Source organism: Phalacrocorax carbo, chromosome 2, assembly GCF_963921805.1.
Source record: "Phalacrocorax carbo chromosome 2, bPhaCar2.1, whole genome shotgun sequence".
In the NCBI taxonomy this organism is placed as follows: Eukaryota; Metazoa; Chordata; class Aves; order Suliformes; family Phalacrocoracidae; genus Phalacrocorax; species Phalacrocorax carbo.
In genome coordinates, this window is record NC_087514.1 from 39,308,081 (window position 1) to 39,320,884 (window position 12,804).

The 12,804-nt window shown below is 44.7% G+C and overlaps 1 protein-coding gene and 1 long non-coding RNA gene across 3 annotated transcripts in view; one reads left to right on the top strand and one right to left on the bottom strand.

Moving 5' to 3' along the window:
* Window positions 1-5,150: 5,150 nt before the first annotated feature.
* On the bottom strand, window positions 5,151-11,362 carry LOC135311905 (uncharacterized). Its single transcript, XR_010371449.1, has 2 exons — window positions 11,098-11,362; window positions 5,151-8,537 (listed from the first exon to the last, which is right to left on the bottom strand). It is a non-coding gene; the product is annotated as an uncharacterized LOC135311905 (long non-coding RNA).
* Window positions 10,220-12,804, top strand: part of LOC104047148 (cytochrome P450 7B1) — a 139,551-nt gene continuing 136,966 nt past the window's right edge. The window contains exon 1 of one of the 2 annotated variants that reach the window (XM_064442635.1): window positions 10,220-10,725. In XM_064442635.1, the coding sequence (XP_064298705.1) occupies window positions 10,262-10,725 (464 nt within the window). In that variant the 5' untranslated portion in view covers window positions 10,220-10,261. Of the gene's footprint in view, window positions 10,726-10,908; window positions 11,143-12,804 lie in introns of those variants that run through there. The other variant, XM_064442636.1, reaches the window with a different exon arrangement.

Sequence of the window (12,804 nt, forward strand, 5' to 3'; positions counted from 1 at the left end):
GAGAAGATCAAGAAGCACAAAATTTCTCAGGGATTTGGTACCACTAATTAGGTATTTATTTTACTTTTTAAAATGTTTATTGTAATTTACCTAGGTAAAAATGCATTAAATTCCAGGGATAACTCCAATACAGTATCACAGAAATGTAATTACGTGTAACAGAAATGAATACAGAATGCAACATAAATTGGTCATGCTATGGTTATGTTTTCAACCAGCAAATGCCATGTAATATAAAATTGTGTCTGAGACAATTGAGAATTCTGTAAGGAATCAGAAAAAGTAATAGGAAAGACTTGTTTTTCTATTAAATGGTACCTTTTCCAAAATAAAGAAAGAAATATGATAATTTATATGCTGAATATATACAAATTTGAAATTTACAGGGGCCTGTTAAATACATATATCACCATTTAGTGCTTATGAATATAATACAAGAGCATAATGGATGTTGGGATGACACGTCTTTGAAGCTGATGCAACTGGTTACTGACCTTCACAAGTCCTCCTACAAATGTAGGAGCAGTGATGCTTCTATCTGGAGTAAGGGGAATGAAATGAAGCCACAGCCCAAAACACAGCTCACGCAGAAACTGAAATTGGGGATCTGGGCAGGAGGGTACTGTTAGGAGGAAAAACCTGTGCATTTCTGGAAGTAGAAGCTACCTGTGATGTTCCAAAGACAAACAGTCAGAAACATCAAGCAGAGAGCAAAAGCAGGAAGCAGTGGACCTGGCAGGAGAAAAGAGTAATGGCCAGAGGAAGGCTTGGAAATGCCAACAAAGGAAACAGACCATTTTAGTCCAAGCTGGAAATCAGGCCTTTGCTCTCTATAGAGGAATGGTATTGCATCAGGAAATGTCTGATCCCACCCACCACCACTTTTCCTCCTGGAAGGAAAACAATCACAAGATGATGAATCCCTTTCAATGTAAACAATTATTTTCCTTTTTTAAATACTTCCTCTCTAGTTTAGGAGTTTCTTGATGTGTTCTCACATGCTTACATTTGCAGCAGCCATTTGTTTGTTTGGTGTTTCTGAACTCCATCTTGGCCTACTTTTGCACACTCATGTGTGATATGACCAGGACACTCTGCTACTTTGGTTAAACCACTGACATCTGCATCTGATAATATGTTCTTTCAGCTCCTCCAGCATTTGCAGAGTATAACTTAAACTATGGAGCAATCATTTGAATTTGAAATAAAATGTGGACAAGTCCACAAATCCAAATACATTCCCCCCACAGGCACAACACTATACTCTTTGCAGTTTTTAATCAGGCTTAAAGTATTGGGTCAGAAGCATGCTCATAGAGAATATATTTAAAAGCAAGACACTTTTCAAAGACAAGGCTTTCTAAGTGCAGCCATTTTTAACTGATTTTAGAAAGTCTGTGTTACCAGAGCAGATGCATAGTGATAACCAGTGAGATCAACTTTCAAGTGCTCCTTCCATCATTTTAACACTATAATTGGCTCAAACTCCACCACTTAATTTCAGTTATAGCTCAAGCGTCCATGCAGAAATGAACCACTGAAAGGGTGTTTCTGAGTGGCTCTAGATACACAGGTGGGTATAAATGCCTCCACCTACTGCTACCTTGCCTTCATCAGCTACTTACTGTGATGACCCATAGACTACATTGCATGCTGATGGGTGGAGTTTTTTTAAGAGCTTGTGTAGTCAGCAAGTAGGTGACCAAAATACTGTGCTGCTTTTACCATCTCACTTAAAAGTGTTAAGGAACAAATCCTAATTGTTCTTCCTCTTGGAGCCAACTCAGTATTCTTAGTGGCATCAGTTCTGCCCGTGGAGATGGCACCCAGGAAGATATCACCTCCCTTCTCATACATTGACCACCCTTGGAGGACAACCTGAGTACAAGTGTAGGAGGGAACTCCAGTGCCTTCTAATATAACAAAGTGCATATGGCCTCAGTTTCAACTTAGCCTGTGACACACCTGGAAGGTAACTGTGGGTATGCTGGCTGCATACTTATTTCCCACTTCCCCTTTTAAAGGATCTCTGCTTGATCCACTCTTTACTCCATAAAGAGAAATAAAGTAAACAGACCTGCCTGAGCTTAGTCTCTATCCACCCACAGAAGATTTAATGGAGCAAAAGTATCAATTTAGAATGGAGTCCAAAGTACAGACTCTACTCCACCCCATGCCTAATTCCTTTAATCAAAACACCTCCCATAGGTGTGCCCCATGCACAGCAAGGCACACCTTTAGCAACACCAATATCTTTACAGGCCAACTTCAGGCTTTGACAGATTTGCAGCACAAGATTAAAATCAGCTGACTAAGGTAATGATGGACCATCAGTGTCTGCTCCAGCCTTGAAACGATCTCAAGAACGTTTATGTCCCTGTGAACGAGCTGAGTGTCGCTCATTAAATGTCAAAGGACTAATTCAGATTTGGTTTACTTTAATAGGGGCAATTGAAAACTGATGGATCAGAAGGTGCTTTATGGGCAGATCAAATGTCTTCACCTCAAGAGTGGGAGCATCGGTCAGAGAGGGTCACCGGTAGGTGGAAGAGAACAGCTCCATATTTTATTCCACTGGGGCACTGCTGTCCAAGCCCTACACTTTGAGATCCAAAACAGTTCTGTATTGGCTTCAAATCAAGAGATTTCCAAGGAGAAGAAACAGTAAACACAATAAACGCAGAGACTAGTGGAAAATAAAAAGGCAGCGTACAAGTCACCTTAAGTACATCTTATTTGTTTTTTTAAAAGTCAGTCATAAAAACTGCTAAGCAATCTCAAGTACCTTTGGCTTAACTGATCGCACATTAACTCTGAACAACTGGCTGCTAAGCCAATTTTTTTACTTTCCGTACACTGTTTGGATTTACTGTGCTATGATGTTTGTTTTTTGGTTTTCACAGTTAGGCTTAATTCAAATTATTAAGTACAATAAAACATAAACCCAAATCCTTTAAATAATATCTGAATCATGACATGATTGATTAGCAGGACCACTAATACAAAGTAATATCAGATGAACAAGTGATGCAATAAGTTAACAAAACCCAAAGGACACAAATTTGTCACATTTAAAGGCATAGCTTGAAAGATTCATAACAGTAACGTATTGATAAACTGTGGTCCAGAACAGGCTAATAAGAAAGAAAAACTTATTGTGCAGGAGTGTAGTTAGTACTTTGGGAATCACTGTCAGCTCTAGTCTAAGACATCAGGATTTAGAAATCCTCTAAGTCATGTTATTCAAACGGCATTTCAGGTCTATATGAGCTTTTTCTCCTTGAAACCTTATTTGTTAACTGCATTTCTTTTCAGTGTGAATGTGAACACACAAGTATGCATTTGGAACTTGTGTGTATCTCCACTTCTTGATATAAAATGCGATTTTAGTTGATAATTACCGTGTTTTATTGCTAATTATCTTCAATGTACGTACTAACCCTTAGCATTGCTCCTTAAAAATTTTCTTCTGCACATATATATGTTCAGCACTGCTCCACCTTGTCTGCTCTTGCCAAGACAGCCCGCAAGTCGTTGAGTGTAGTACTGATTTCATATTTGTTTAGGTGGTCTAGGCTCCTTTTTAAACTTTTTTTTTTTTTAAATGTAGCTGCCATATGTATTTGCCCGGTTTGCAAACAGTTAGCATTCATGAATGCTTAATCATTTTAGGATGATACCACAGGCAGTGATTTTCTTTTGTTTGTTATTGTATATTTCCCTCATTTCCCTATGTGGGGTTTCAGAAATGTCTGTGGGTGGATTCCCAGTTGCACTGAAGCCAGTAGTATTATCATACTTGATGACAAACCTACCTGAATTTTACTGTTTCCCTTTCCACTGCCTCTGCTGTATAACCATTTGGCTCATATAATATTCTTATATCACAGTCCATCAACAATACAGTTGCTAATAGTTGTAGGATTTTTCATCTGCGATCTTCAGTCATTCATTGTTTTCATTTGGATAACTGTGTACTCTTAAGACTTTACCTTGAGCTGTTTCTGTCTGCAACTCAGGATATTTCACCCTACTGATGATTCATTCTTAAAATGGACAAGACTGTAAGAGCTGATTTTTTACATTCCCTCTACTCTCCTCTCCTCCCCTTCCCTCCCCTCCACTTTCCTCCCCTCCCCTCCTCTCTTCCAATTTGTGCTATAGCTATGTTCAGTACTCCAGAGAAATGAAAACTGTCCAGATGTTGTTTATATACATACACCTGCTGGTTAATGAGTTAATACATTATATTTGTTTTTATAGTAGTACAAACACTCTTTAGATGCCCCAAATATTTCTTGCTAGCAAAGACTGCACTATTCCCAAGGCAAATAAAACTGAATTATAGCAATGAAAAGTAAAAAGTACATTTTGAAGGTTACAAAGTCAGCTATTAGAAAGTTAGGAAATCCCAGAACTGTAGGCCTTTAATGAAGGTAAGTATGACATAGTTCCATTTATTTTTGATCAGAACTTTGCCCAGTTGTACCTATATAATCCTGTGCCGGGAATATGGCCTCCTTCAAAATTTTGTGATGTTACTCAGGGTATACAGCTGAGTACCTTGTAAATATAAATTTTGTTTAGGGTACACCAGCATTAATATTTTCATGGATAGTCATCAGTAGGGAAGCTAAATGCTGAGTTTTTTCATGCCAAAAGTGCTTTACATGTTCAAAGGGCAAGTCCTGAATACACCACTGTCTTTTACACCTAGATATCTCTGTTGATGGGCTTAGCATTTTGGGAAATCAGACCCAAGCTCTCAAGTGGAGGCTGCCGAAAATGAGGGATTATCAGACAATTAACCTACATGCAGTATGATGGTATATGACTTCCCACAGAAAGGGATGTAACTCTCAAGGAGAGTCCTTAGTCAACTTAGCCAGGACAGCCACTGCTCTTGCAGTCACCTCCTTGCCTCACCAAGTTTCCAGTTACAACTAGAAAGAAGCAGAAGCCCTCCACCCTCTTTGTCTACATAATCTAGATTTATCAGTAAAGCTCATTCCTAAATTACTTCCTTATAGATATGTGTATGTCGTGGTTTAGCCCCAGTCAGCAACCAAGCACCGCAGCCGCTCGCTCACTTCCCCTTGGTGGGACGAGGGAAAGAATCAGAAGAGTAAAATGTGAGGCAACTCATGGAATGAGATAAAGACAGTTTAATAGGTAAAGCAAAAGCCATGCATGCAAGCAAATCAAAACAAGGAATTCATTCACTACTTCCCATGGGCAGGAATCAGCCATCTCCAGGGAAGCAGGACTCCATCACGCGTAACAGTTACTTGGGAAGACAAACGCCATCACTCCTTCTTCTTCCCCCAGCTTTATATGCTGAGCATGACGTCATGTGATATGGAATATCCCTTTGGTCAGTTGGGGTCAGCAATCCTGGCTGTGTCCCCTCCCAGCTTCTTGTGCACCCGGCAGAGCATGGGGAGCTGAAAAAGTCCTTGACCAGCCCTTGACAACTAAAACATCTCCACATTATCACCACTGTTTCCAGCAAAAATCCAAAACATAGCCCCATACTAGCTACTACGAAGAAATTTAACTCTATCCCAGCTGAAACCAGGACATTATATAATTAACATTTTCTCATTAAAAAGTCAGAGAGAAAATGTGAAAATTCTCCCACGTGGCATCATAGTAGCATTTCTCTGAGTATCACCAGGGCTGAAAAGCTTCACATTGTAGCACAGTCCCCTTTCATTTATCTCCCAGAATAGGATGTCTCATTTTCCCATACTCCACATCTTAGACTGCCAGCCCATTTCCTTGCACAAGCTAATGACTGTATGGCTTCAGGATGAGTTGAATCAAAGGCTTATCTCGCAGCATGCTATTCCTTCTTCTCCTTCGGTGATTGAGTTTTCTGCTGGATTAGGAAGTAACTGGTTCTCACTGTGACCACATGACTGTTAGATATTATAGAAGGGAAATGCATAGGATTGCATGTCTTGTGGCACATATGGCAGTAAGGAGAAATGTGACCGTGTCTTTTGAGGCCCTTTGCAACTGTACTATCTCAGACAAAAACTGCAGCCAGGAAGATGTAGCTTCTTCTGTTGATACCTTCTTCTCTTGATCCTCTTGTCCATCACTTTTATGCTTTCCCAGTGTCAATTTTTGATGCAAATCCCTTTCTTCTTTCCCACTGAGACCCAGCCTGCAAACTGTAGGAACCTTCTCTGTGGTTTTGACCTCAGTCCTCTTGGCTTCTCCTCTCCCATACTGTCACTCCCACTCACTTCCAGTTCCACAATTCCACATCTTAATCACTACGCTGAGGCGATATCAGTTCTGCCACGTGCCTCCTTAAAATCTTTCCTACTCTTACTCTCCTCTTCTTCTCTCCTTTCCTTTGGTTCCCAGATTTCATCTTGCTCATTCACCCCCAGTTTCCACTCATCTGTTCCTAATCCTCTTTTCTACTTCCTTCCCTGGCTCCCATTCATGATCTCTTTGCCTATTCAGTTCCCCATCTCTACCAGCCAATCCCCCGGCCCTTGCCCCTGTAGACTTCTCAGCTTCTCTTTTCCCTGACATAATACGAGTCACCGTGTTGGTGCACATAACAGGTATGTGCTTGGCATGTCAGTCCACATGATAGTGGGAAGTGGGACTACGACATTTGAAGTGCAGGGGCAGCTGCATGGGACTTCTCACCCTTCTCATTGTGGGGTCTTGTTCAGAGCTCAGGCTGATCAGCCATGATTGACACAGGAGGTCACGGGAGAGAGGCTGCAGCACTGCATTACAAAAGCATTAAATGCAGATGGATCTGTTCTCGAAGGAGAGAACACAAAGTGAGAATCAAATCTATTAGTCTTAAATCTAGGAAGTGAGATTTGAGAGGTCTATAGCCTTTTCGTCCTATGCTTAAATCACTGCACTTCCCCTTTGCCTGTATTCCAGCAGGAAGGGAGACGGAGAGCAGTGAACAAAAAGGCTTTTAGTTTCGGTGCCCTGAATTCAGCCTGATCTCTATTAGCTCAGAGCTTCACTTTCACAGAAAACAGCTGCTGAGCTAAGAGCTGGAAGCAGACCCAGTTCCAGTGGCATCTTCATGGAATTAAGCTCCAAAGGTCCAGCGGGTCACTAGAGTATACAAAACCTCTCTTCTTGTGGGGCTTATAACCTAAATAAATTTGGACAGATTATCTTTGAGACAGAGGTTAAATTGTTGACCCCGTTTCAAAGTCTGATGCCACTGCTGTTTCTCAAAATCACTAAAAATGTTACCACGGGTATTTTTCCTTAGCATTGTTCACAAAAATACATAGAATTTTTTTGACGGAGATACTTCATGCACATTTAAACTGAAGGCAAGAATGGACTTGCAGTACTGCAACAGCAGCAATTTCAGCAGAGCAAAGCTGTTGAAAACAGCCTTAGAATGAGTAGCGCTGGGTGAGTGGAAAAACAAGCCTTGTTCCTGCCGTCGCTTATAACACATACCTCACTGGTGTTTCAGTGATGGAGAATCTGCTCTTGTCTAAGCCTGGGAGTTTAAATCCTTGTGCACATGAAAGCTACCCAGTAGAACAGGCATTTGTCCATGTGCTGCATATAGCAAAATCACACTGTGATGTTTAACATACAGTACAGATTGCAGTATATACTGTTCGAAGTTTATTTTGAGTCTTCTGCATTTTCATAAGACAAAAAAATATGATCTATATCATCTTACAATATTGGCAGTACGAAACATACACACAGTATGCATTTTGAACTGTAGCATATGTACAGAATGTTCACAATTTAAACAGGAGAAGTGTAACTGAGCATCTATCTATCTATCTATCTAGGCTAACTACCGTGATATTAGGAACTCTCCTGAAATCTTTTGTGTCTTCCAACTGAAAAGCCCTCCAAGCTTATCTTACGAATTCTTCATCTCTGCCCTCCCGACCCAGTATGTATCTGCAAATGCCTTCACCTCTCTCCAGCCTGCAGCTGTTTCTAGCAGCTTTCTAAGCAGCTTTCTAAGCATATGAACTGCACTTGAAGAAATTTGCCACGGAGCCAATACTACTGTCATGGAACAACAGCAATTACACCGCACCAGTAAGGATAACAACTGGACAGACTTGTGTCCAGCTGGAGGGTAAGGTTATCCCTTTCCAAATACAGCAGCACTTTCATTCTTTCTCCTCATTTATGACCATGCTGCAGTGACAGCTCCATAAAGACCTCGTGACAGCTTAAAACTGAAAATCCCTCCAATTCTTAAAAGAGACATTTTTCAACATGAGACCATAACACTGTAAGACTAGGCTTGCACCTCCTGAAAATGAAATAAATTTCCTCTTTTCTGCTACAGCTATATGAAAGGGGACTGTTCAGCCTCACCTTCTTTCCCCACTTAGCTGAGATGACAGTATGTACAGATACGTCTATTATAATTTTAACTGTGTACGTTATGTGCAAATGCCATCCAGCTGGATCTGTATCGAGGTAGTTCATACTGTATATAAGACATCAAACTTCGCCAGGTTTGGGCTTCAAACTCTTTGAGATTCCTTTGTTACCTGAGGAGAAATTAATCCATCCTCTTGGGCTTCTTACAGGGTTGACACAGAAGAGTACACAGCACTCTAAGGGTACTTAGGACCTCCCGGGGTGTACTTCCTGCATTTTAAAATAACACAGTCTTGCTCATGGTGTAGTGCTCTTTGGTGTGGGGGATGGTTTCTTTTTTTTTCATCTGCAATCGATCTGAGACAGTTACTTCCAGCAAATATGAAAAGTGCAAACTAAAAAATGTTGTTGTAACCCTCTTCACACCCTCTGCCAGAACTGAAGTGATCCCCTTAGTGTTTTGAATCTAGATGAGGGCTTACTCTAGCTGCCATAGCTATTTAATTTTATATGAACAGGTATTTCTCACTATATTGAAGTGAAATTTTCACGGCAGAGGTCACTTGTAAAATGAGTACCGTTTTACACTGTGTAATGTCTTACAGTGCAATGCCTTTCAGTTCTAAATTACTCCTTTTCCAATAATTAACAGGAGTAGTAGCTAAGAAACCCCTTGGGATTCCCAAGCTGGGGATTTCAAATGCAGTTCCTTGCAAAAAGCCCTACAGAGCTACGAGCAAAACGTTAGTTTCTCTTACGGTTTCCCTTCATGCATTGTACTGAACAATAAGGGTGTGTGAATTTTTGATCTCAGGAGGGACAGCTGATGGTTTTAAGCAGTAGTGAGCCAATTCTGAGACACTTTAATATGAGACAGATTAATTCGATTTTCTCTGATTAATACAATGGCATTTCTGAGTATTTAATTGAAGTCAACAGGAATTTTTGAGGAAGAAGACACAGCTCTGCTAACTGCAAACCCTCAGATGTGAGTCAGGCCTCTCAAAATTATGACATCTGCTGAAGTCCGGAAAGTTTTTAGCTAACTGGCTTTTTTTACCTGTTAAAGACAAAATTGGGTCTCCACAATTCAGAGAGAGCTTACAACAGGGCAGTTAAGAAAACTGAATGTCATACAACTTGTTTCCAAGATGAAAGGAATACACATAATTCTTAATACTGCATGCAGCCGAGATTGAGTAAGGTACATGAGCTTCTGTCAGCATTCAACCATGATTCCAGAAACTGAAGCATCTTACTCCCATCTTTCGGTGTGAATTTTTGTTGAACGTTATCATACATCACAGCAATGTTTCTGAGTGTACCTTGTACCAAACGGCAGCGGAGCTATTAGGTACCACTGCTGCCCTGGTATTTTGTTAGCCCCCTGCCCTGCCGTGTCGTACCAAACCCCCTGGACCTCTGCCCCACTTCACCCCATCCTGCTTACTCAAGCTGGGCATCTCTCCATTGCCTCAGGTTTTAGTTTCTCACCTCCCCATCTCTTGTCCGTCTCTGTAATGTGCCAGAGGGGCTGGCATGGCAGGAGGACTGGGAGAACTGCACCCTGCTTTTTACATGGCGCAACGTTGAGAGCCAAGTGTCACTATTCGAACCTCATTTATCCTGACTCAGGTTAAGTTTTATGAAGCTGGGGGTGGGGGGTGAGCTGCCTTGCTTTTTAAGCGGGGGACACACATCGGGTGTTTGTACCAAAACCAAGGTAGAGGTCAAAGGGCTGCCAGAGCCGACACCTGCCCAAGCCGAGCACTGGGGACAGGCCATCAGCGCTCCGCCACGCGAGGGCGGCTCCGTGGGGGCCCCGGGCGCCTCCCGGGGTGTGGGGAGGCCCGACGGGGACCGGAGGGCGGGGGCTGCTCCCCGGCGCGGTGGGATGACCCCGGGCCCCCTCTCCCCGGTCTCCGTCCTGGGACCTTTCCACCGCATCGACACCTTCCCCCCGCAGGCCGCGGGCCGGGTCGTCCCCTCCGCCGGCGGGAGGCCGCGGGAGGCCGCGGGGGTGGGCGGGCGGGCGCGACCCTCCCCGCGCCCAGCGCTCCCCGGGGAGGAGCCGGCCGGGTCGCACCGGGCCCGCTCGCCAAGTCCGGCTAGGAGCAGCCAAACCCAGCCCCCTGGGCTCGGGGTGGGCGGGGAGGGCCGGTCGGCCGGGCGCCTCTCCTGCACGGAGCGGGAGGACGGGCAAACTTTCCTCCCCGGCGGCGGCGGCGAGGCACCAGCGGTCACCGAGGGGGGCTCTACCGGCATGGGCCCTGAGGCGCTGCAGCTCGGCACCTACGGCGGGGCGGCCGCCGCCGCCCTGCTCCTCTGGGCCGTCTGCGTGCTCTGCAGGAGGAAAAGGTACGGGGGCGACGGGGGGCGGGGGGCGGCCGCCGCCGCATTCCTTCACGGCCGCGCCGGGGGAGCGGGGGCTGCGAAGCGGGAGCCGCGCATTGGGCCGCGCTTCCCTCCGCCCGCCCTCTCCGCGCCGGGCAGCCCTATCAGCGCCCGCCGCCGCCGCCGCCGCCGCCGCCGCCGCCGCGGCCCCGCCGGGACGGGGGCGGCGGGGCCCCGGGGGATGGCGGCCCGAAGCCCCCCGCCGCGGCGGGGCAGAGCGCGGCGTCGCGGGGCGGCCGCTGCTCGGCGGGGCTCCGGCGCCGCTCCGCTCGGCTGCGGCTCGGCGGCCGGGGGCGAGGGAGAGCCGGGGCGGCGGGTGGGGGCCGCCGCTCGCACCTGGATGCTCGGAGCGCCCGGGGACGCTGGTCTCGCCTTTCGTGGGTGCGTGGAAGTCCGTGCTGCAAAACGAGGGGTGCGCGAAGCACGTAGGCTGGCGCCCGGCAGTTTGGCATGGTGGTGTAAGCGACCCTTAGGTTTGCTAAAAACCTGAGTATTACTTGTGCGCCCTGTGTCGCAAAAGAGACCCTGTGCGGCACTTGACAACCTTCCCGTGGGGTCCAAGGTGCACTGAGCTTATCTGCTGAGGCAAGGTGGACAAATACTGCTGCTGGGTTGCAACATCTGCCCCCCGCTGCCACTGTCTGTGTGATGGGTAGCTGTCAGCGGTATTTGCATAGCCCCCAGAACTCGGGTCAGGGACCTTTCGGTGACTTTTGTTAGTGTCTCTCATGGTGTTGACTTTAGTTTCTTTCAGCTGTACGTTCTGAAGCCTTCACAGGAGGTACACACATATTCTGGGACGCTTCAAGTAGAAGTTGCAGTTCTTGGGTGGGGTGGGGGAGAAGAACTGTCTGGAACTGTTATTTACGTTTCTGAACAATACCTGTTTATATGCTGACCTTTTCTCGGGCATTTTTCACTTGTGTTGCCAATACTTGATGCTCCTCAGTGTCTGTTCCACAGCTGATGGATGCATGTGTAAAGCCTTGGTGGAGGACAAGTGAAGAAGGGGAGCGATCAGTATTCACTGTATTGTTTGCTTGTTTTTTTGTTTTCAGTTGCGTAATGAAATGCATAGGAAATATTAAATTTAAATAGTAAACGGTTACTTTTCCAAATCATTACAAATTATTTTTGGGAGCTATAGACATACAAATGCAAAAAACTAATTGCAGTACTACCCTCTAGAAAAGAGTCAGAAAGTGAGTCTGGTGGTTTTTAGACCAATAACCCTAACTTTTGGACCATGTCTAGAATGAATCAATTAACAGAAAAACATGGTGAAAATTCTTGTTTTGATCCGAGGAGGCATCTGATCACAGACTGTAAACAGAGATGGATTATTTCCATGATGTCTGTTTTGGAACCATTATTAATGTGATCTGAGTTAGGGAGCCCAGTCCATTCCTTAAGTGGAAGACATCCATCCCAATGTTCAAGTGGGGTCATCCTATAGACAAACTACTTGACAGAAAAGTTTAGGATACAGCTTCATGTTTCAGCTCAGCTTACTGAATGGGTAGCTGCTGCTCGACTGGTCACTCCTCCTCCCTCTCCTCCCTGTTGCTTATCTGACCTCCTGTGAGCTGGTTCTGGGAGTTAAATGAGCAAAAAACTATTTACTTTTTTTGATAGTTTCCTGCAACTTAGCTCCCTAAAGGAGGTCAGGACAGAAAACAAGAGGGGAGCAGTAAGGACATGGTCAGGCCAAACAGGATTGTGTGTCATTTTAGGGCTAGCAGCTGTTGTACTGGCTCAGCCGTATTATAAAATTGTGCCTGTGATTAGTAGAAATTCTAGTGGAATTGTAATGGGCTGAATTTTTAAAGATTTAAACAGGCAAAGCTCTTGCAGTAAAGTTTTCAGCCAGATGTCAGTGGTAGGCAAAAAGGATCAAAGAACCCATTTTGAGTTATTTTCATAACCCTCGTGGCTGTAGAGCTTTTTAAGTCAGCTCCTTAGAGTCTGTATGGAGGAGGCCTCAGCGAGAAGGCATACTGTCTTGCCCAAAAAACCAAACTGCTGTTTGATTAATAAACTACA